Below are 25,194 nucleotides of genomic sequence, written 5' to 3'. Positions count from 1 at the left end.
ATAGAAATATTGGTGATGAGAGATGTAATTATTGGCGGAAAATGCTTACTCTACATAGAAAAATTTAAGTGTGCATAAAAAAAATTATTTGCATAAAAAATTTATGTGTGTTACTCCTACAAACTCGAAAAGATTCATCATAAGAGGATGTGGGGGGTAGAATTAGACAAATCAAGGTCAGTTTTAGTTTCAGTGTTTAAATTCCTAGTTAATATAGGCTTGGATTTTCTTATTATGCATAGCCTAAGTGACTAGAAATTGTTTTTCTTAAGTATCATCAATGCATATGCCTATGCTTGCTTACTAACATCTTTTTTCCTTTGGAAAACCAAAAACCCTACTATTTATATGTGTCAAGTGAAGTGATGATAGTTGTTGTAGTAATGATAATGATCTAAAATAGAAGGTTATGGTTGTAAAAATAATAGTGATGAGATGATAGTGATAATAATAGTATGGTTGTAAAACCTGGATCAACCAACTAGGAATCTAAACTAGTTTAGATTTAAAAAAAAAAAAAAAAAATTAATCTGGTTAAAAAACTAAGTTGACTTCCATCATAGTCAACCCAAGTAAAACCTTGTTAAAAACCCTAAACCCTTCAAATTGAAAATGTCTTCTCTTTATATAGAACAACCGACAAAAATAGATTCATAAAAATTCATTTAAAAATCTCAAAAATTCTTAAAAAAACATAAACAATAAATCCAACACATATTAGAATGTAAAAGATTTTTCATCAAATTTAGATCTAGATCATCTCTCAAACTCATAAAATCACTCTCAAAACTTGTCCCAAGGTTAGAGCAACTATTAACTTTAGGTTTTTTCAATATCTTCATCATCATGTTCAACATATGAATCATGAAAGTTAAGATGACAACCACCCTTGTGTTTGTAACATGGCATGATTAAGAGAAACTAGGAGATGGTTTTTTAAAGGTATGGAAAATATAAATATATATAGTTTTAGTTTTTGGTTAATGAAGGAGAAGAAAAGATATAAACAAAAAAAGAAGAAGGTTAATAGCTTGTTTGACAGTGTGGTTGTGATTACTTTTCAAATAATTTTTCGTGTCAAAATACATGCTAATAATTTTTTTTATTTTAAAAAAATTATTTTTGACATTAGTATATTAAAATAATTTAAAAATACTAAAAATATATTAATTTGAAGTTAATAAAAAGATAAAAAAAAAATTAATTTTTTTATTAAATATTTTTAAAATGTAAAAATAAAGACATGTTTTTGTTACATAGGAGAGGGAGGGAGATGAAGAAGATGGGTGGAAATGATGTTGTAAGAGAAGAAAAAAAGGGTAGAGTCAGCTAAAGGCGAGATGAGATGAGATTTTAGTTGAAAAACAGATTTTGGATACGATATGAGAGAATGAAAGGTTGTTTTATTAACCAAATGGCTGATTCTAGATAAAATAATTTTTTTAAAGGTAATTTTATGCAGTCTTTGAATTTGGTGTGACGTGTCAACCTTCCAATTAAGTTGTTTCGGAAAATACAGTTGGATCCATGGCTGGGCTTTGGAGGATTAATTTTGAGAGAGATGGACCTTTTTTTTTTCATGGATCCGGGAAAGAGAGAGAGTGTGTTTTGGCAAACTGGACTTTGATTTGGTGATATAGGCCCACTTCTTCGTGGGCTTTACAGGGATGCTTTTGCCTTCAATTAGATAAATGAAGCGAGCGAGCACCTCTAACATTTAAAAATATTTTTTTTTCCTAGGAATTAGCCACTAGGCATTAGGCTGGAGCCCAGCAGTACTTGTTCATCAACTCCTCAAATGAAGGTGCGAGGAAGCGGGAAAATAAACTCTTCGTTTGTGGCTGTTTCAGATAGGGTTGTTTGGGTGGAGTTGGAGTCATGGATGGGTTGAACGGCGGTGCTGGCTATTGTGGGTGGAGGAGTATTGTCGGGTGGAGGAGAAAGAGAGTGACGAAGTTGTGGAAGCTGCCGTCGCCGGCGTGTAAGGGTAACGCGTCTGCTGTTGGCCGTGAGAGGGACACGATGAATGTGATGACTCTGTTTTGATTGATTTAGAAAATAATAATAAAATATTAATGACTTTGTATTTTAGCATGAATATAATTGTTTTTTTTTTAATTAACTATCTAAAATAATTAACTTTCAGCTATTTTGGTTAAAATTTAAAGAGTAAGGGTATGGAAGCTCCTAGAGAGTATCTTTTTGGGCTGTACAACTGCTTCATCATGCAAAAGTTCATGTTAAAAAAAAAAAAAAAAAGGGACGGAGGAGAATAGTTTGTAAAAAGGGAGAAACATTTGTAGTAGGTATGTTTCGTATAGTGTTAATTTGATTTTAATTATTTGAAATTTATTGTAACGTGCATGTATACCTTGTGGTCCCACCACCATTACTTTTTAAGATGTAATTGAAGATATTTTTAAAAGTATTTTTTATTTAAATATATTTTAAAATAATATTTTTTATTAAAAAATTATTTTTAACATTACTATATTAAAATAATTTAAAAAAAATATATAAAAAATTAACTTAAATAAAGAAAAAAAATTATTTTTTTTGTAAAAAAACCCAAGAATTCTTGCCCGCCTAATAAAACAACATCCATTGTCAATCCTATGGTGCCAAAGGAGAATATTTTGTTGAAGGAAAGTAACCAATAGGAACATAATAACCTTCCCCACCAAGGACAAGCTCAGTAAATGCCTCCTCCAGATGAAAGAATCACGGAACTCATTTTGAATTGAGACTGAATTTGTTTTTTTTTTTTTTAATTAAGTTTTTTGTAATATTTTTTAATTGTTTTGATGTGAAAAATAAATTATAAAAATAAAAATATATTATTTTAATATATTTTTAATAAAAAATATTAAAAAAAAAACAATTTGAAATTTAAATGATCTTCGTCGTACTAGCTACAAGTTGAAATTTAAAACCCCTGGAATTTGATCAGTATTTTGCCTTGTCTTTACTCATGCATGTCTCTCTTGTAATTAATCACGTCCGGTTAATAATTATCTATATAAATGATCCATGTTGTCGAACTAGCTACAAGTTGCTGCTGCATGTTAATTCGTCTCCATCTAGCTGAGAAAGCCAGTCTCAAGCTCGTCTTCTCCGTTCCTCTGTCTTACTTCCTTGGTTTAATTATTGTTTAGTGAATAAAAAACTGCAGGTGGTCTGCTTTAAACATGATGAAAAGGAGCCATGAAAAGGAGCTTTTGAGTTCCAAGCTCACCTAATTTTGCAATAATGTTGGTGCTTGTTGACGAGGATGAGCGTGGAAAAACACAGGATGTTCTTGTAAGCTACACCACTTTCTTCATCAATCGCTTTCATATACGTGCACAGATTCATGTGTCTGTAAGGCTACTTGTTCTTTAAGTTTGTTTCTTGTCTCTTTTTCTTGGTTATTTTAGCTTCCTCAGTGTCTTGATGGCGTGACCTTTCACATCATATGGAAGCAGAGATTATTTAATGACAGTAAGAAGGCACTAACAAGAGTAAGGTTGCCAACACCAACCCGTATGCCGTCAATAGCTACCAAATTTAGGTTAATTCTGACGGGAAGCTAAACTTATCGGATTTTAAATTTATTTTTTAATAATTATAAATTTAATTTGTTTTTTTTAATAATTATGAGTTTAAAATTTTTTAGAGTAATTGATGTTTATATAATCATTAATTTTAGGAGCTCGTGATATTAGTTGAGATACATGTAAGCTAGCCTGCCCGGACACCTACATTAATTAAAAAAAACATTGCGTTCTAAATAGGGTTTATATTTAAATTTTTTTTATTTAAAATTATCTTTTTATATTTTTAGGTCATTTTGATGTACTAATATTAAAAATAATTTTTTAAAAATAAAAAAATATTTTAAAAATTAACAACTATCATATTCTCAAACACTCTACGTTTTAGTTGAGATACACGTAAGCTGACCTGCCCGGAAAACCACGTTAATAAAAAAAACCATTACATTCTAAATAAGATTTAGTAAAATTTTAAATTTTTTTATTTAAAATTATTTTTTATATATATTTTAGATTATTTTAATGTGTTAATATTAAAAATAAAAAATATATATTATTTTAATATATTTTTAAACAAAATATATTTTAAAAAATCAACAATTATATTCTCAAACACTATTTTTTTTTATCGGTCCATGTAGTTTAGTACTATTTTGCGTTGAATCCCATTTTTAACAATCTACCGCTTAATGGAGGAAAAATATTTATAATATAATAAATACTATGCATCGATGCTTGACAGAGACAATTAATTCATGAACTAGTGCAAAAAAAAAAAAAAAAAAAAGAGGCAAGATAAATTAACAAGATATGGGAATTAACCCATATTTGACTTATATGTGATGCCATGGAACCTTTCGTGTATCTCTGTACTATCTTGTCTCCATTGAATTCTTCTTTAAATGAACAAGTGTTATACGTCAGTGTTTGATATTGGTGAAGCTTTTGCGGCTGTGATTTAAAGATTTCAAGAACATATTTTTAGTTGTAATTTTAAAAAATATATGTTTTAAAATATATATATATAATTAGAATTGTTGTATAATAAATTTTTATATGCAAAATTAAATAACAAAATATTGACGTGGGTCCTATTCAGTTAACATGAGTATATTTAGTGTATTGATTAAGATGGTAAAAAAATAAAATTTAAAAAACCGATTAAACTAAAAAAATTAAAAAAAATTTATCGAAAAAAATAAATCATAAAAAAAAACTGATTATAAAAATTAAAAATAATTCGGTTTGGTTCAGTTTTGGATTTTAAAAGATTAGAACCGAATAAACCAAACTAAATCAAAACCGGATCAAATATAAATACAAAACCTAGACCCCGATGATACTATAAATACTTTTCTTCCAACAGCTTTTTAGTTTTTTTTTTCTTAACTCTAGCAAACCTCAGCTGCCCCCTTGCATAGCCGACAACTAAAGAGTAAAGAGAAGAGCTCATGAATTAAACATGCCAAAAGCAGCCCTGGATCCCTCCTCTTTGTCTCTCAATCTTTATATCCCTTTCCCATCTCTTAGTAGATTAAACATCCAAACAGTAGCTCTGGAGCCCCCCCAAATTCAATCTCCATGGCATTTGCAGAGATGTTGCTCGGTGAAAAATCGCATACAAGAAAAAGACTTATTAGATTGTACTAAACAATTTTTAACTTTTTTTTTTATTTTTATATATCTATTATATATTCATTTTTCATATTTATTTACAAGATTACTGGTTTGCCATGTATGTTACGACTGCTGTCATAGATTTTATGAGAAATGAGAATTATTTAAATTAACAGAATAAGCATATTTCTGAAAATAATTTTAAATTAACATGAGTATATTAATTTAACTAAGATATTTTAAATTAACATGAGTATATTGATTAAGATTAGCAAACATAGAAAATATGATTGCTCCTAGTTAGAACATCATTTTCTCACTTCAAAATAATATTTTTTTAGATTTATATTTTATTCCTCACACAACACACGTCAAAACTATAAACAAATAATTAAAATAATATCAATTTAATATTTTTATATAAAAAAACAATTTAATAAAGACAACCGACTACGATACAAAACCCTTCTCTGCAAATTGTTGAAACCTTATTATATTCATATCATAAGACAAGATAAGTTTTGTGAGGGTAAGATAATGGAAGGCGACACTAGTGTGCTTCTTGACAAAACAAAGAAAAACAATCATGGCAAGTGGACATAGCATTGCTGGACCCTTTCAAATTATAAAATTTAAAAGATACAGAATTTAATAAAGAAAGAGAGACAAAAAAATAAAAAAAAAAATTTGAAAAAATTTGAAAATTTTGATTATGATATCATTAATATTGTTGAAAAGATATTAACAAAACAAAATTAATGACACTAAAAAAAATCATCAACAATGATTAAAGTGGATCACATGAGCAATCTAAAGACAAATGAGTCTTGATACCTTTGAACAACTCATGTGGCCCACTATATTCATTGTTTATGATTTTTTTTGGTGTTGTTGAACTCGTTTCATCAAGAACTTTCTAACAATATCTGTGATATCATCATTGGAGTTTTGGTGTGCCTTCAAAATTATTTTTTCTTTCTTTGTTTTTCTCTCTCCTCCTAGTGATTTGTGAGGAGAGAGAGAGAGAAAAAAATCACCTCACTTGTATGATCCATTTTGGTTATTGTTGGCATATTTTTTTGTATTGTTGAACTTGTTTTGTCAAGTTTTTTTTCTAATGATATTGATTATGTTATCATTAGAGTTTCAATGTATTTTCAAAATCGTTTTTTTTTTTATTATTATTTCTCCTCTATTCTCTCTCTTTATTAAATCATGTGTTTTTCAAATTCTATAATTTTAAAAGAGTTACTTTTACGACTTATGAAACACATAAATTATTCGCAATTCTCTAAACATGTTATTTTTTAAATATTTTGTATAGTGTTATTTTTTATGGTAGGAGATGTCACTTTGAAACATGGAGAATAAAATAAGATTAATTAAATAGTTAACTGTATATAAAGTTTTTGTCTTTATTTATGTAATGGTTTCTTGTCTATCATTATAGCTATAACTATAAACAAATAATGCGTCTGTAACTCTATTATTATCATAACATATTAAACAATTATATCTTAATTCAAATATGTTATTACCTACTTTAGTAATAAAGTAATTTATCCTTGAGAGTAGTTTAAATTTGTACAATTTATAATTTAGCCACCATTTTTCATTTTATTTAATCTTCTCCATTATTTTATAATTAAAGAGTACTTTATTGTTTATTCAAGAATAATATAGTGGCGAATTTTGTATTAAACACAAAGTTTATTTTGGGAGTGTGGACTGTAGTTTTTTTTAAAATGTTTTTCACTCAAAATGTATTAAAATAATATATTTTTTATTTTGTAAAAATTATTTTTGATATCAGTGCATTAAAATAATCTAGAAACACAAAAAAACATATTAATTTGAAATAAAAAAAAATAAAATTTAAATTTTTTAAAAAAATATTTTTGAAACGCAAAAATAAATAGAGCTTTATAAATACACAAGATAAGTCGGAATTTCCTCACAAGATTTAAGTAGGGTTTTCTTTCTTTTAATTGAACACGTAATCTTTTTAACTTCTCACCTTTTTTTTTTTTTTTGAAAAAATAGAAATATGATAAAGTTAACTTCTTGTTAGTTGGTTAGTAGTAAAACACAAAATTAAAAACCACAAGGGTACCATTGAAAAACTATAAATTATAACAGTAGAAGTAAGTTATTGATAAATCTAAAAGGGTAAAAATATAATCTACCCTAATATTTTTTTATTATTTTTTTTAAATTTATATTTTTTTATATTAAAGTGAAAATAATTAATTATGATAGTGGTAATGCTATTGAAATGCATCAATCATTATAGTGTAGATGTCAAATCCAATTCTAGCATGCATCAATATCAATTGTATTGATAAGATGTCAAATTCAATTTTAAATATATATATCAATTATGTCAATGATAATGACACTGACATACATTAATATAGTTCTCAAATTCAATTTGATTTTGTGAAGATTCTAATACATGGCTAGTTGATATATATGTGTGTGGTTGAAATCATGTATTAAATATGATTTATCAAAATTAATTTTTTATTTGATTGAATTTCAATAAAATTTTATTAAATTAATTAAATTTTAACTTGATTAATTCGATATTTGATTCAATTTAAACTTAATTGAGTTATATCTCAAGTAAATAGATTTAATGGTGTTATATTTTGTGTTTTTTCATATGAATTTAAAAATATTTTTTTAATTGTCTTTATTCATTATTACTCTTCATGGAAATAAAATTATAAATTTTACATTAATTAATCATATGAAATGAATAATTTTATTATGATTTTTTTTTTAATTCAAATCGAAATGTGAACATTTTTATATTTTATGTTATAGAAATATCACATACGTATTATTTAATATTTTTATTGTATATTTACAAGATTGTATCATTTGAGAAAATTCTCTAAGACAATAACGATGGGGTTTCAATAGATTTGGTATTGTGGTAGCTAAAAAGTACTTTTAGTTGAGGTTGGTTTGAAAAAATGGTGTTTGGTTAAAACTGTGGTTGAAATTGAAGTTGAAGAAAAATAATTGGTTAAAAGTGCTTTTAAAATTGATTATTAATTTTAAAATATTATTAATGGTTTTAAATTTAAATATATAGAATTAATTACTCCTATTACATCATGATAATTTCATTACATACAAAATTCATCCGATAAAAACTACAGTTTTTATAATTTTTTGAGCGTAGATAAAATATTATCAGGTATAAAATTGATATTACAGTGCAATAATTCACTTTATACTTTTATACATTTTTACAGTGCAATTTTTGCACTGTTTACATATGTTACATGTTCAGTGAACAGTGTATCATGGTTGGATTTCCCGAGAGCAGCATTTTCCTGCTTTTCATTTTCCTGCGTTTCTCACGCGATTTGGATGTGGGACCATGCACAGTAAGCAGTGTTTTTTGGTTAACCAAACACTTGCTTCCTGCGTTTTTAAAAAAACGCAACTTTTAATTTTTTTTTTTTTTTTAACTCCGGTGTTCTAGGTTCTATAAAATATGTCACACATCTAAATTAACAATAAAAAAAATTAACTTATAGTATTTGTTGATGTAAAAAAGAACAGGAAGATATAGATTGAAGTAAGAATTAATCTTCTAGCTTTAAAATAACTTATTGTCTTCTATCTGGTGTTAATAGCATGATTGCAACATTGTTTTCTGGTCTTACCACTCTGATAAAAGGGCATGAGAAAACATTCTAAACCTCAAAGAGTTTTTGAAAGAGTAAAGACTGTTAGAATTGTTTATAGAAAGAGAATCTTAACATTAATTTTATTTAAAATTAATAGATAAAGTTCTTTATATATAGACAACTCTATTTAAAAATAACTTTTAAACATATCAAATTCTCTGTATATTCCAGTATACAATTCATGCACAACACGACAATAAACTTATTTATTTCTGTGTTTTAAAAGTGTTTTTTTTAAAAAAATTATTTTTTAATTTTTTTATTAATTTTAAATTAATATATTTTTAGTATTTTCAAATTATTTTAATATAATAATATTAAAAATAATTTTTAAAAAATAAAAAATATATAATTAATATATATTTTAATATAAAAAATTATTTAAAAAACAATTATAAATACATTGGAATCGGAATAGATGCTTTAACTCAGAGCTGGGAAGCTAAGGGTAGGTGGTGAAAAAAAAAAGTATTTTTAATTTTTTATTATTAATCTTTTGAGGTGACGGATTTTCAATCACAAAGAAACTTATGCCAAGTACAAAAGAGCCTCCAAACCCAGACAGAGTTTGCTTCCAAAAAACACTACATTAATAATATATGTCTCTTAACCTTCAGGTACATATATTGATACAGTATGGGATAGTTAACTACTTAGATCCGTAATCCGCGCTCCACCACTGGTTGAATCAATTCTTTTTTATAAAAAAATTAAATAAACGTACAGCTAGCATTTCTTTTATATAGAATATATAGTTTAATTATAAATTTAAAATATAATACATATGGAACAACTTCTTTTTTAAATGCTGAGATAGTAACATAATAAACCATATACTTTTTATTTAAATATTAAAATAATGACAAAACAATTTTATCTAAGTTAATCATGGTCAACTTGCAAAATTTATGACTGAGTCTTTTGACTGTGATAATACCATAGAATACAAACTAAAAATAATTATGAAGTTCAATTCTCAAACAATCCATTACTGAAGGATGAGATTGAAAAAAAAAAATTCATATAATAATATTTTAAAATCAGCCTGGGTCAATTTAGGTAACCGACAAACTCCATAATATGAATCATGAGAATATAATAACCTTGTAAAAATCAAATAAAAAGGAATTATGAAACCCAATTCCCAACAAATCCAATGTTAAATGATAAAAGTAAAAAAAAAAAGTTATATTAAAAAAAAAAACTTGAGTCAACTCTAGCAAGCCTTTCAAACCACTAGCATGGATCATCAAAACGAAATAAGCCTCATAGAAAGTAATTGAAAAAAAATTATAAAACCCAACTACAAACCAACCCAATATTGGATGACAAACTGAAAAAAAAAATTATTATTATTTTAAAGAAAACAAATAAAAAGAACTAAGATAACCCGGATTAACCCTCTAAAACTGCGACTAGGATTATGAGACCATAATAACCACATAGAAAGAGAAAAGAAAAAAAATGATGAACCTCAATTCCAAATCAACATAATATTGAAGGATGAAACTGGAAAAAAAATTAATTTTAAAAAAAAGGAAAAAAATAAAATAAAATACACCCAAATCAATCTAGACAAACCTTTCAAACCCATGATTCGGGTCATGATAATGAAATTATCTTCATAAAAGAAAAATAAAAAATAATTACAAAGCTTAATCCCTAACTAACCCAGTAATGGAGGATGCAAAAAAAAAAAAAAAAAAAAACCTCATTTAAAAAAAAAAGAAGAAGAAATTCACTTTAACCCTAAAAAATCGTGACCTAAATCATGAGATTGAGATTACCATATAACAGGAGCATAAAAAAATTAACGAATCCAATTTTCTAACAAATCAAATATTAAAGGACGAAATTGATTGAAAAAAATGATCAGTAAAAACAATAATAAAAAAAATGAGAATCACATTTGATAGAAAAAAAAAAAAACAAGAAGTTTGAAAGCCCGATTTTCATCTTTCAAGAGTACTTGGCATGCAAATTGAGGTGAGGGGGATAGAAAAAAAAGAGAGAGAAGAAGAATGGTTTGTTAGATTTAAAGTATGTTTGACAGTGTGGTAGTGATTGTTTTTTAAATAACTTTTCGTGCTGAAATGCATGTTAATGATTTTTTTTATTTTTTAAAAATTATTTTTAATATTAGCACATCAAAATAATTCAAAACATACAAATCATATTAAATTTTAAAAAAAAATTAAATTTTTTAAGAACGTAGTTTGCATCGCGTTCCCAAATGGTATCTCAAAACATGCATCCTTCATCAACACGCGTTACGCGTGGTGGTAAACCATTGCGAGACAATTCAAATGATATCAAAGAAGGGTGGGAGCAAATGTCAGGCAGCCTTTCCCATTTGTTAGCGTCTGCAAATCTCCCTAATTATTTCCCTTTTTTGTTTGCAAGTAGTCCTTGAATTGTCAATTTTTGAATTAGTCCTTGAAGCTTAAATTGTTTTAAATCAATGCGATTGATTTTTGTTTTATCCAAACTAAATATCGATTGAATGTTTTTTCTTTCCCCGGCACCACGAGAGTCCCATGTGAACCAAATCAAAACAAACCATAAGTTCCAATCCAAAATAAACAAAAAAAAAAAGAAGATGATATTGAAAAGAAAAGGAATTGAGCAATTGAAAAAGGAAAAAAAAAAAAAAGAAAAAGATTGTAGATTCACTATTGTAATCAGTTGTGTTTATGTTTCTTGTGTTACAATAGGAATTACTATAAAAGCTTCAGCACCCATTTCAGTTTCTTTTGTAATTATAATGTAATGTACTATTATATAATATTCTATCTCATGCTACACTATGGGTTTGCCCAAAAACAAATTTGAATGTAAGAAAAGTCTAGATCATAGGGAATTGTTAGGCATTGATATTTAATTGGTTCTAACATGCTAGTCTTAAAACTTGTTAACCCAAATCCTTGTCAATCATGATTTTTCAATTAAACTATGTGGGAGTTGCCATAATATAACTCTATTGACAAAATAAGATAATATTTTTTTTAATATTAAGATAACAATGTATTAAATTAACTAGAGCTTCATATATTAAATCTACCAAACTCGTGATCCTAGTCATGTACTTCACTTGGTTTAATAACTTATTAAGAAAACTTATTTTTATTTAATTATATAATAACGAATATAAACACTCACAAAATTAAACAGTAACAAAAAATTATAGTGAAAAAAATCAAAAGGCCCTTGAACTCTCTTCCTCTCTCTCTCAATTCTATAATATATATATTATATTATATATATATATATCAAGGGTAAAATATGTTATTCTACTTTGTGTTTTTTTTTTTATAAATAAAAACACCCTCATTTATTAGTTTTAAATTTTTTAACTTGGAGAATAATTCAATTATTTTATTATTTTACTATGCTAAAAAATACATATACACCCCAGCACCATCACCATTGAATTTTTTGGGAATAGTAAAACAGTAATTCATGGTTAAAGTGAATACTAAATTGTGTTTATATGCAAAGTGAATTTGCCTTCTCTTTCAGTTTTTTTTTTTTTTTTAAATTCTCGTAGGTCATTTTTCATTGTCAAATCGGTCCCCTTGACTATGTTCTTCCAAAGTCTTTACAAATTATGCTGGACTTACTCACTCATTTATTTTGTCACAAACATGATGGACTTTTAGGTGACCAAACCTACTACAAAGAACTTTGATATTCGATTGTCTCTACCACCTACAACCATATATATATATATAAAGAGAGAGAGAGGGGAAGAGAGAGTCGATTAAATTCAACAAAGTGAAGAAAACTATAAAGAAATTGAACTATCACTTAACGAAATGATAGAGATTAAGCTCATGACGTGCATACTATTTATTATATATATATATATATATATATTGAGTTAATTGAAGTGGGATATTGAAGTGGATTGATTGATAAGATTTTATTTAGAATAATTAATAAGTGGTCCGCGCTATATTGTAAATTTAGTAAAATTTCTTTTAACATTAAAAAAAATACTCTTACAATGATAATCTTTTAAAAAAAAAGAAAAATTTAAGACCTAAGTTATTGATTAAAATAGATTTAATAAGATTAATTAATTTAATAATATCATTATAAAAAGAAGCAAGCAATGAAAAAAAAAAATAATGACTAATAAAAAAAAATACCTTATAAATATTCTTAAAAAGATCTCAGTAAATTTTTTTTTTATAAAAAAAAAAACTTGAATATGAAAGTGATAATCTCATAAAAAAATAAAAATAAATCAAAACTCAGTTACTAGCAAATTAGACGCTAAAGAATGAAATAAAAAAATTAGTTTAAAAAAAATGAAAAAGCATGACTCTAGTCAGTATGCCAAACTCGGGCTTACTTGTGAGGGTGGGTTAACCCCATATAAAAGAAATTAAACAAAATAATAGAAGTTAACTCTCAAGCAAACAAAATCATAAAAGAAAAAACTGAAAAAAAAATATCAATGAAAAAAACATAAAAAAAAATACTCAAGTCAACAGAAGTTAACCCGACTAATCCATTACTTGGAATATTAGATCGAGATAACCCCATAGAAAAGAAAGCGGCAAAACTCTTGAAGCAGAAGGCCTATTAATATAATATCAAAGGATGAAATTGAAAAAAAAAATAATTTTAAAAAAGAAAAAAAAAAAAAGACTGAAGTCAAACTGCGCTATTCTTTAAAATCTATAATCCGAGTCATGAGACTGAATTACTCCATAGAAGAAAAGCCTAAAAAAATCATGAAGCAAAATTACAAATCATCAAAAATTAAAAGAAAAAAAAATAGCAATCAAAAGAATAAGGAACAAATCTGATATAAATTTAAATGAAATAAAATAATGATGGATGGAATAAAAAAATAAAAAATCAAGAAAAGAATAAAAAATAAAAGTAGTAATAAAAAAATAAGAACCAAATCTAATATAAATATTAAATGAAAGAAAAGAATGAGGGATGCAATTAAAATAATAAAATAAATCAAGAAAAAAAATTAAAAAAAAATAGAGAATGAAATTGAAAAATAATTCTAATTTTTAAATGATTTCAAATAAAATAAATAGTAATAAAGAGAACAATAACCAAATCTGAAAAAAAAAAAAACAAACAAATTGAAGAGTTGCTTAAAAAAATTAAAGGGTTTGACATGAAAATTAAGAAGAAGAAGAGAGAAAAAAAAGGTAAGAAAGATCCTCGACACCAAATCATAGGCACAAGCTGCCTAAGCATGGAGGAGACGTCGAGGGGATTCCAATACCACCCTGGAATCTAGTATTTGGTCATCGGACGATGTCGGACACTTCGCTTAAAGCCCACCAGTACAATCCACGTTCTAAAGCATGCATTGCACGTGTCAACAAATGTTTTTTTTTTTAATATTATTTATATTTAGTAAATTACCAAATCACCTTGTGTTCATGTGATAAAAAAAAAAACCATAATGAAAAAGATAAAAGAGCCATTGGTAGGAAATTTAGTATTTATTTTTTTTAAAAAAATAATTTGATTATTTAACTATTTTTGAAAAGTAAAAAAGATCAAGAAAAAAAAGAACAAATTTCATTGGAAAAGGTGGCAAATGAAAATTTGATAATCAATAAATACGCAAACCATGCTTAAAATTATGGTCAAAGATAAAATATTATTTTTATTTAACCATAAAATGACTCAACAAAATTATGATAAAAAAAAACCTCCTCAAGACAATAATATTAAGAAAAAAATTAGTTAGGTTAGCTCAACCCCGGAAGCATAGATGGTCTGTAAATCACATAATTGTGCATGTTTTAACTTTACACTGTAATTCTTATACTTTAGTTTATCTATTAAATGCTGGTGGCATTATTATAATGCGGTAAGTTTATATTTTTGGTAGCTCGACACTTGGTTTATTAGTGAAAAAGTTTGAATTTGTGATTGGATATGTTTAGTATATAGGTAACATACTAGATTTTTTTGAACAATTTTAGTATATACTCTTTAGTATATACTCTTTTAATAAGTCTAATAACATGAGGTTAATAATGCAAGTGAGTTTTTAACTGTAAATTTATAAAATTATATAAAACATTTGTGAATAATTTCTATTTAAAAGGTATTAAGATCTTATTAAAAAACAACATGTTTACCCATACTGTTAACAAAGTCTATTTAGATTATATTTTTGAAAATTAGTAAGAAATTTACTTGAAGTCTAAACATGAGTTTTGGTAACAATATTAAGACCGTGTTTGTTTTTCACTTGTTTTTGTGTTTGCAGGGAAACAAACATAACAAGGTATTTGGTTACACACCAAATTGAGTTTCATGCTACGGGGCATACTAAAAATTAAGTTTAAAATGTAATTTTTTTGAAACAATTTTTATATGTTTTTTAACCGAGTTTCGTACCAAATATTTTATACATGTTTTTTGCTACACATAAAATTCAACCACAATTTTTACCAAATACGTATCTAAACTACAACCTGCTTTTTCAAAAATTTCAATTTTTTTTTTTGCATTGAGTGCGGTTTGTACTTTCTGGATCGTTTTGATGTGCTGATATCAAAAATAATTTTAAAAAAATGAAAAAACATTATTGACATGCTTTTCGGCACGAAAAGCTATTTGAAAAGCAACTGCTACCAAACACTCCCTCTAACTATCCACACTAACCACACTTTTTTAAAAACTTATTTTTTTTTTCAAACCATAACCACAAAAGTTACCTAAAAAACAAACACATTCAAAGAATAATTGAAAAAAATGCATTATCAAATTTTCATAAAATACATGCTTTCTAATTTAATTTTAAAATACAATAATAATTGTTACGTGGGACATCTCGACGAGCTAATTGGTAAAAATAGAAAACAGAAAAAGAAAAAAAATAAGTTGTAACCTAGTTTTATGGTAATAAGAATCCTAACTAACTTTTAAAGTTCTAAGTAAGGGGCTTGTTATGCTAAATGAAAAGTAAACTTTAGCATACAAAATCTTATCTAAGATAAGTTCTATTGTTATTTATTTTTCATGACTATGATATTTATTGTGCTTTGCTAAATTTGACTTAAACTGTATATGCATATTTGATAAAAAGCTATTAATTCTAAGAAAGTAATTTGCAATATGAGGCTGGCTATAAGATTCTATCATTATTTTAAAAATACGGGCATCAAACTTGAGAGGATATCAAATGACAATTAGGCTTTGAGCCCATTTCATGGGTTATGTCTAAATGGATCAAAAAATCACAACTCACACTCAATAAGTATTTTTGGGTCACGTTAAGCTAACATGAGTCTACTTATAATGATAAGTAATATCCTAACATATGAAAAATTATGATCGAATATTTGCAAATATTGATAAATAAATAGAAGATAAAAAATTTATGAACAATAAAATCATGTATTAAGAGAATTTATTATCTTTTCAGTCACCTTTTAAGGATAAAGCCCATTGACGATTCATTTAACCTAGATACATGGATAATAAAAATCATTAATAAACAAAAAAATTTCAAAACAATAATTACAAAGTTGTTTATTATAAGGAAAGGTTTGGAAATATTTGATACATAATAAAGTCATGCACTTAGTAGTTTCATTTTTTTTTTTTGTCAATTTTTTAGGATAAAACCCATTGATAGTTCAATTATCTTAGGTTGGTACATGGATAATGAAAACCCTTAATACACAACAAGAATCTCTAAACAATAATCACAAAGTTTTTTTTTATTATTATAAAAACAACGGTTTAAAAATATTTTGCACACAATAAAGTTATACAACAAGTGATTTCATTATTTTTCTGGTTAACTTTTAAGGATAAAGCCAATTGACAATTCAGTCATCTTAAGTTGGTACACGGATAATAAAAGCCTTGATGCACAAATAAATTTGCATGTGAAACCCCAAACATGCAAAGTAACAAATTAAAAAAAACAAAACAACATTACCACATAAATTAAAAAAAAAACCCAAAACTAACATCACAATATCACAAATCAAACACAATATAACCATTCGAAAGCAATGTCAACATCCATCATATAATAGCAATCATTTATAGTAGATTGAAAATCATCAATAATAATCAATTCTTTATATAAAAAAACTCAATAGCATATTAAAAAAAAATCATATATAAATTTAGGGATCAAAAGCAATCTTTCAGAGTGGCCGGGGTTGACTGGAAGTAGCTGGAATTATCTTAGTAGTGGCAGAAGAGAAAAGAGATGGGTGTTGATGGCTATTTTTTTAATTTTTGCAAAGAAAATGTTGTTGTTTACTTTTATTATTATTCTTTTTTTTTTTTAAATTTTTCCTTACATAATTTCCTCTATGCCCTCTATTCTTTCATTTTCTTTTCTCTCGCTATCTTTGTTGTTTCTTTCTCTCTTAAAATTGTCTCTTCTAAGGAGGAAACCTTTTATCCCAATAATGAACCGAAAGATTTTCATGAAAATCTTTTTGATGTCAACAATTAACTAGATGATTTTTATGAAAATATTCTTGATCCTAGCAACTAATTGAAAATTTTTATAAGAATCTTTTTTATTCCACTAATTAATTGGAAATGTTTTATGAAAATCTGTTTGATCCCAACAAACCTTTCTTTATCTAGCAATTAACTATAATAAATTTATTTATTTGTTTGTTTCTTTTTATCTTAATTTGATACACAAAATAAAAGAATCAAATGTTTTGAAAATGATATCGTGGTGGTTTGTTAGGAGAAATCCTAGCTGAAAATGAGATGTGTGCTCCTCCATTTATAGGTATAATATTAGTATTTTTTTTTTGATTTGCACTATGTTGTGAGCCAAATTATTATTTTTTCAATTTATAAAAAAAACATAAAGACATCATAAACTAAAACATTTGATGTAGAATAGACGAAACACTTTTAAAATAATTAAATAGTGACATATTTGTCTTGATATTTTTATTAAAAAAATATTGAGATGACAACACTTTAAATTAACCCGAACCAACCATGATTAACCTCTAAAACCCACGATCTGGGGCATGAGATGATGATAACCCCCATGAAACCCATATCAAAACAAATTAGAAAGCCAAATTCTAATGAACAAAATATTAACGACCAAAATGAATAAAAAAAAATAACCTTTAACAACCAATTTTTTTTTTATAGTTTTTTTTTTCAAATTCATTATCCAATATTAAGTTGTTTTGGGAATTGTGCCTTGTAATTTTTTTTTTTGTATTTCTTTTCTATTGGGTTATATACTATTCTCATGAATTTAGTTTTTTTTTCTTCTTAATTTTAACCTTTAACATTAGATTTATTGGAAGCGAGGTTTCATAATTTTTATTTGATTTGGTTTCTATAAATTTATCTTGATCTCATGACAAAAATCACGAATTTACAAGTTAACATAGGTTGATCCAAGTCATTATTTTGGGGACACTTTTTCTAATTGACACTTGGTTTTTCATCTTTCAATATTAAGTTGGTTGAAAATTGGGTCTTATAATTTTTTTGATTTGATTTTATAGGATTATTCTGATTTTATGACTTGAGTTGCGGGTTTGGAAGGCTGATCTTTTTTTGACTCTATTCATTTTTTACATCTTTTTTTAATTGAACCTTTATCTTTTTAATTGGGTTTCATATCTTTTTTATTTTTTTTTCATAAGGTTATCTCAATCTCATAACTCGAGTTACAAGTTTTGCAGGTTAACTCGAGTTTGCTCTGTTTTTTTATTTTGTTAGTTTTAATTGATTTTTTTTTTCAATTTTACCATGCAAGAAGTCAATATTCTTTTTTTTTTTTCATTTAGTTTTTTTTTTATTTCAAATTTTAGTATTTTGTTGTTTGAGAATTGAGTTTCGTAATTTCTTTCAATTTGTTTTTTGTATAGTTATCCTGGTCTCATGTATTTATTATAAGTCTATTTGGATGAATTGTATTCCTGATCTCATGGCCTAGATTGTGAGCTTAACAAATTAGCTTGAGTTCATTTGTTGTTTTTTTTTTCTTTTTAATTGATTTTTTTTATTTTATCCTTCAATATTAAGCTGGTTAGAAATTGAGTTCTTTTATTTTTTTTCTTTAATTTTCTTTTTATAGGGTTATCTATATCTCATTATCTAGGTTGCAGGTTTGCAGATTAATCAAACATTGGCTTAGGTAGTTTTTTTTTATGCTTTATTAATTTAATATATTTTTTAATTTCTTCTTTCAACATTTAGTTGATTAAGAATTGAACTTTATAATTTATTTTGATTTTCTTTCTATAGGTTTATCATGATTTTATGATCTAGATCGTAAATTTAACAGGTTAATTCCATGTTAATTCATTTTATCATGATCTCAATATTTTAAAAAATAATCATCTAATATGTTGCCATATCAATATATATTTTTTAAAAATACCATCCAATATACATCATATTTTAAGTTAATGATTAATTGTTTTCATTAAAAAATGTATTAGAAATACTTGGATTTTTTTTTATGTTAAAAAAATTACTCGACCCGTAGCACAACACATACCAATTTTAATGTTCTACTTACAAACTATTATTAACCTCACAACATTAACAAAAGAAACTAGTTTCCTAAACCATCATCAACAACTCATCATTATAGAAACATCTATCACCTATCAAAGTCTCCACCAAAGAACCTAAACCCACTAACACACCTTATCTACCCATCATCCTTAAAGTGCCACTAGCCAAACAACACTCACCTCTTGGTCAGCTAACCATTTTTCCTTCTTTTTCCTCCTTCCAACGGGTGATGTTTCTGGTGCTAATTTATTAAATGATAAAAAATAATAAATATTTTAGAGGTTTGGGATATAACTCCTTTTCTTGATTTCTTTTCTTTATATATATAATTTCTCTTCCAAAAACACTGCTAATTTATTACAAAAATAAAAAGAAAAAGAAAAAGAAAATATCATTATTAATCTCTCTTTCTCATAGTTCATCTTGATTAAACAACTTCCATTCATATGAATAATTGTTAGGGGTGAATAAGAAATTTGATTTAAAATAGAGTTATGTCATTTAAAATAAAAGTTGTGTTTGTTAAAATAAAATAATATTTATTTTAAAATAAAATAATGTTAAATCAATTGTCATAATTGTGCATATAAATAGACAATTCCACAAGGCATTCTATTTTTAGAATAGCTAGATTTTTTTGAAAATCTGTTTTTTTATTTTTCTTTCTATCAAATATTTTTGTTCCACTTACATCTATTCTTGAGAGAGTCATGTTTACAAATTTGGTTCATTATTTATTTTTGTTTGTGTTACGAAAAAAGGAAATAAGAATACATATGAAATAGTATTACAATTAAACTGCAGGCAATAATATGTTTTAAATTTGTTTTGAGAGGGAGGGGCGGGGGAGACTTGATTATTTGTTTCCAGAATTTTTTTATTGGAGAGGGAAAGAAATGTATTTACAGAGAGATTTAAGGCAACTTTCATTTGAATATGTTTGGTTTAGATTTAAGAATCCTAATGTAGAATTAGGATATTAGAAAAAAAATTTAGAAAATTTTATTTCCTCTCTGCTCATCATTTTCTTCTTTTCTAGATATGAATCGTACGTGGATTAAACACCTTCTCATTGGAGATCCCAAACAATGATTTTAATAAGTTATACCACTAAAGAAGCAAAATAATTTCCAAAACCTCCATCATCATTATTTTCAATTATTGTCTCCTAATTCCCGATATTTCAAAAAAGAAATCATCCTAAATGACTCTCAACATGGCATGAATAACCATTTGCAACTCCATCTGTCAAAAAGTTTTCAAAATGTTATATTCAACTCTATTACTCCATCAATGTTAAGAATAAAACGAATAATATCATTAATTGAAAAAAATCGTGGAAGAAGAACTAAGTTTTTAACGACTTCTCAATTCAAACATCAAAGCAAATTTGGAGAAGTAACATTATTATGAATTTCCTAATAAATACATGTAAAGCTTGTCTTTTTCTGCATAAAAATGCGTCCTCAATTTTGTTGCGAGAAAAATAGCATTAGCTGAAAAATCAAAGAAGAAAACGAAGGTAACATAGCTACACGTCCTCGAGGAAAACTCCAAAAGTTCCTAGTAGATTTTCATATATGATTTTCTTTCTATTTTCATGTGTTATATCTTGTTCGTAGATTTAAAAAAAAAAAAAAAACTCTTGACATTTCATAAGTGTTTCTTACACTTCAATTACTGTTATTTATTTCTTCTGCATTTTAGTCCCACCTATTGACACCAAATTCTGCATTTTGTTTATTGCTAAAAAAGGTGTCAAACCAGCAGCTTTCTTTCTCATCTGTTATTTTTTAATGATGTTTTTTTGCTTAAATAAATATTATTTTTACTTAAATTCAATAAAAAAATAAAACGTATAGGAAAAAATATAAAAAATCTCAATAAACAAAATAGAAATTAAAAAATCTTTAAGCACCAAAATTCCAAAGCGCGTGACTTATGTATGGTAAAAAGTAAAAAAAAAAATATTGTTATTTAATTTATTTATTTCAGTGTCAAATCCCAAAGTTTCCATTTGAAGAAAAAAATCTTATTATATTTTGTCAAATCTATAAAAAGTATAAAATAACAAAGCATTGAATAAAGCTAGCTATGAAACTGAGAAAACAAGAGCTTAACAAAAAAAAAAAAAAAAACAAGAAAGCTTCTGCCAAACCTTCTAAATTTGAATTGATCTCTCAAACTTGTAACCCTAAAATCCCAGACCCAGGATTTATCGAGAAGCTTAATTCCCATCTAATTTAGTGTTTAAAATGAAAAAAAAAAATATCAATTTAAAATTTGTTAAGGTAAAAAAACAAAAATAAATTGTCATGAAAAGAATGATGATGAAATTTGATAGGAAACATATTTCAAATAAAACAAATAATAATCAAAAGAATAAGGATCAAATTTGAAAGAAAAAAAAATTAAAAGGGAATTAAATTGATTTTTTAATTTTATAAATTATCTAAAAGCAAAACAAATAATAATAAAAAAGAAAACAAATATGAAGGAATAAAAAAAATGAAGGACTAGTATGAAATTCTAAAGGGGAAGGCATGAAAATTAAAGAAGGAGGAAAAAAAGAAAAAAAAAAAAAAATGTCATTAATGCTAAATTAGAGGGCTATTGGTTACATATGTTATCTTATCATGGAAAGGACACTGAAATGATTCAAACACCAACATGAAAGGTGATGTTTGGTCAATAGACAACCAGATACCCGTCGTGTATTTGCTGGCATGCAAGGTGTTTTTTTTATAAATAATTTCTAAATATATATTCAAATACAAAAGTACATTTAAGTCAACTTAATATTTAACAAAAAAAAAAAAAACCATGATGAAAGGATTGAAAAGTTTTAAAAGATAGTTAATGTATTTTAGTTTAAAGGTAATTAAGTTATTTTATTGTGCTTAGAAACAAAAAGATTAATTAACCCCTAGATGTAAGTTTAATTTTTTTATTCAAGTGGTAAGAAAGCCTTTTTACTGTATTAAAAGATAAAAGAACTTGTGTATCCATGTAAAATCTGAAAATAACAATTAAATCATTATAAAAAGTATATATATATATATATATATATATATATATTGCTCCAAAGACTAGTCTAAAAGTTTTATGATTGAAACACAATACTATTTTCATCCTATTACAAAGAATAATATTCTTGGCTAGATCGACAGCACCTTAATTTTTATTTATTTATTTATATAGGAAAAGTTTTCAAAATTAGTCAAAGAACGAGAGAAGTCTATACCATACCTATTCAACTCTCACCACCCACGTGAAATTCTCTAGGAAAAATACGCTCTTTACGTGGAATGATGAAAAATCTCCACTTATAAAAAAGGTTACAAATTATTTCACGTTAATCAATTACTAATATCTCACGGTCTATTTTTATATATTTTTTTCTATAGTGAGAATTGCAAGAATATCCATATATAGCCGTGTTAATTTATACAAATTCCACGTCACTCAAAATTTCTCTCAAGTAATTATTTTCTTTTTTTCTAAATGTACAGAGCTTATATATATATATATATATATTCGTTTGGAGCGTGCGAGACTGCATGTTACGTGGGGAGCTGGTGGATTGTCGGGAGTGGAGATTGAAGTGGGTAAAGGGTACACGCCCGTGAGCCAATAGAGTAGGTGAGGAGCCTACTCAGCATGTAGACTCTGACGTGTCAGAAACATCCAAATCCAGCACGTCGTTTACAGCGACACGTGGCGCGCATGAAGAGATCATCTCCTCCGCCATCCCCTGTGTTTTTTTTTCTATAAATTAAACCACAAAAATGATGTCCTCACACAAATCACAGCTGAAGTTGGCCGTGACTAACTCGAATAACTCTTTGTAGAAGTCCTTCTAACCCTTCTTTGTTCTACTTATTCCATTTGATTCATTACTTTCTTTTTGTTCTTGGAGTTGTGCTGTTCAGCTCTTTTGAAACTGAAGGAGCATGGGAAACCCACTTCATCTCAAGTCTTTGAACCACATCTCACTTTTGTGTAAATCACTCGAGGAATCCATTGATTTTTATGAGGATGTTCTTGGTTTTGTTCCGATAAGGAGGCCAGGATCTTTTAACTTTGATGGGGCATGGTAAGTAATTCCTTACATGGCCCTCGCAAACATATAAGAAAGATCACAAAACCACCGCTTTTTTTGACGCTGTTCTTCTTTAAATGTGTTTAATTGTTCACTTAGGTTATTTGGTTTTGGAATTGGAATTCATCTATTGCAGTCAGAAAATCCAGAAAAGATGCAGAAGAAAGGTAAAATTAATCCCAAGGACAATCATATCTCTTTCCAGGTAATTAATCAGAATGTCAAATCTTATTAAGCTCAACGTAGATCCTCAATTGTGTTTGTTTCTTGCGTAAATCGATTGTTTGTTCTTCTTCTTGTTACTGGTGCAGGCTGTTTTCCGTTCCGATGAACAGTGGTTTCTTTATTTTAATATATTTCAAAATAAAAACATATTCTGAAATATAACCTCATTCAATCTCGCACTAAAAAACGACAGAACAACCGCACTTCGACCCCTCACTTAGGTTGGTGGATGTTCAAACATCATATTGTTCGTCCATGATAGTGTGGTTCCAAAAGTGATGACATCATTTGAGTGATAACGACAAAATTGCTGGTTTTATACAAAGCAAAAAACATCTTAGACAATTAAAAAATAAATAAAGGACACAATAGTTTTATGCTGTCCCTGCAATTAGAAGGGGTCAATTACCTGGATAAAGCCATAAGATGAAGCAAACCCTAAGCATGCAATCATAATTTTGTTCATCACAATTTTGAAGTCTCGCTTTAACCATACATGAATCCGGAGGGTCATTCTGACACCCAATACATTATTTTTAATTTTTTTTCCCCACGTTGTTCATAACAAGTATGGCTATACTTTGGTCTCTTCACTAAGCAATTGCATCACGTATAGTCAGATGGCAACGATTATTATCGACAGAGTTTTCAGTACTGCGTGTCTGGGTCTCTTGTATGGATGGCCCATCACTATAGAGCTTGTCGAAGGCAATTCGGGTTTTGCCTGCTCTTTAGTAATTAGTCAGACGTTGGGACAGATAATACCTAACCTTGTCCTCATCCCATGTTTGATTCCTGCTCTCATGGAAGATGGCTGTGGAGAATCCCAATATGTAGTAATTTCATCATTTAGTCAAGAAGTTACTAAAACGTGTAGCTTTGTTTTGTTAAAAAGAAGAGACAGACATGCATGGCAAAAGTAAATGTGTTAGCTTGTGTCGTATACAGTGTGAGAGTATGGCAGCTGTGGAGAAGAAGCTGAAAGACATGGGAATCCAGCACGTTCGAGCTTTAGTGGAGGAAGGTGGGATCCAAGTTGAACAGCTGTTCTTCCATGACCCTGATGGATTTATGATCGAGATTTGCGACTGTGATAACCTCCCGGTGATCCCTTTGGCTGGCGAGATCGCACAGTCATGTTCTTACTTGAACCTCGAAAGGATGCAGCAGCAGATGCAGCCGATGGTGCAGCAGGAGAGAGCAATCTAGTTGCTGCCATGTTATCAATCAATTACACGAAGCTTCTGGGTCTGTGGTCTCTGTTCCGCGCACTTTTTTACAACTTATTTTCGCTGGTTAGCGACTAGTTCATGAACATAAAATAAAACAAAGCATATGAGATCCCCTGTGGAGATGATCATCTTTTTCCACTCTACTTAAATAACAAGAGAATCTAGCGAACTTTCTTGTATAAAATTGTATCAATCTTCCAGACCGGATCTATTTGTTTCTTATCAATATTGTTTCTTGATTGGGTGTA

General features: G+C 27.1%; 1 protein-coding gene across 1 annotated transcript; it reads left to right on the top strand.

Moving 5' to 3' along the window:
- The first annotated feature begins 23,172 nt into the window (after nucleotides 1-23,172).
- LOC118037913 (glyoxylase I 4) lies at nucleotides 23,173-25,194 on the top strand. Its single transcript, XM_035044073.2, has 3 exons — nucleotides 23,173-23,483; nucleotides 23,589-23,694; nucleotides 24,663-25,194. Exons 1-3 carry the CDS (start codon nucleotides 23,341-23,343, stop codon nucleotides 24,921-24,923), a joined length of 510 nt encoding a protein of 169 aa, XP_034899964.1. The 5' UTR covers nucleotides 23,173-23,340; the 3' UTR covers nucleotides 24,924-25,194.

This window comes from Populus alba, chromosome 3 (genome assembly GCF_005239225.2).
Source record: "Populus alba chromosome 3, ASM523922v2, whole genome shotgun sequence".
In the NCBI taxonomy this organism is placed as follows: Eukaryota; Viridiplantae; Streptophyta; class Magnoliopsida; order Malpighiales; family Salicaceae; genus Populus; species Populus alba.
This window is presented reverse-complemented; position numbering and strand designations above follow the sequence as displayed.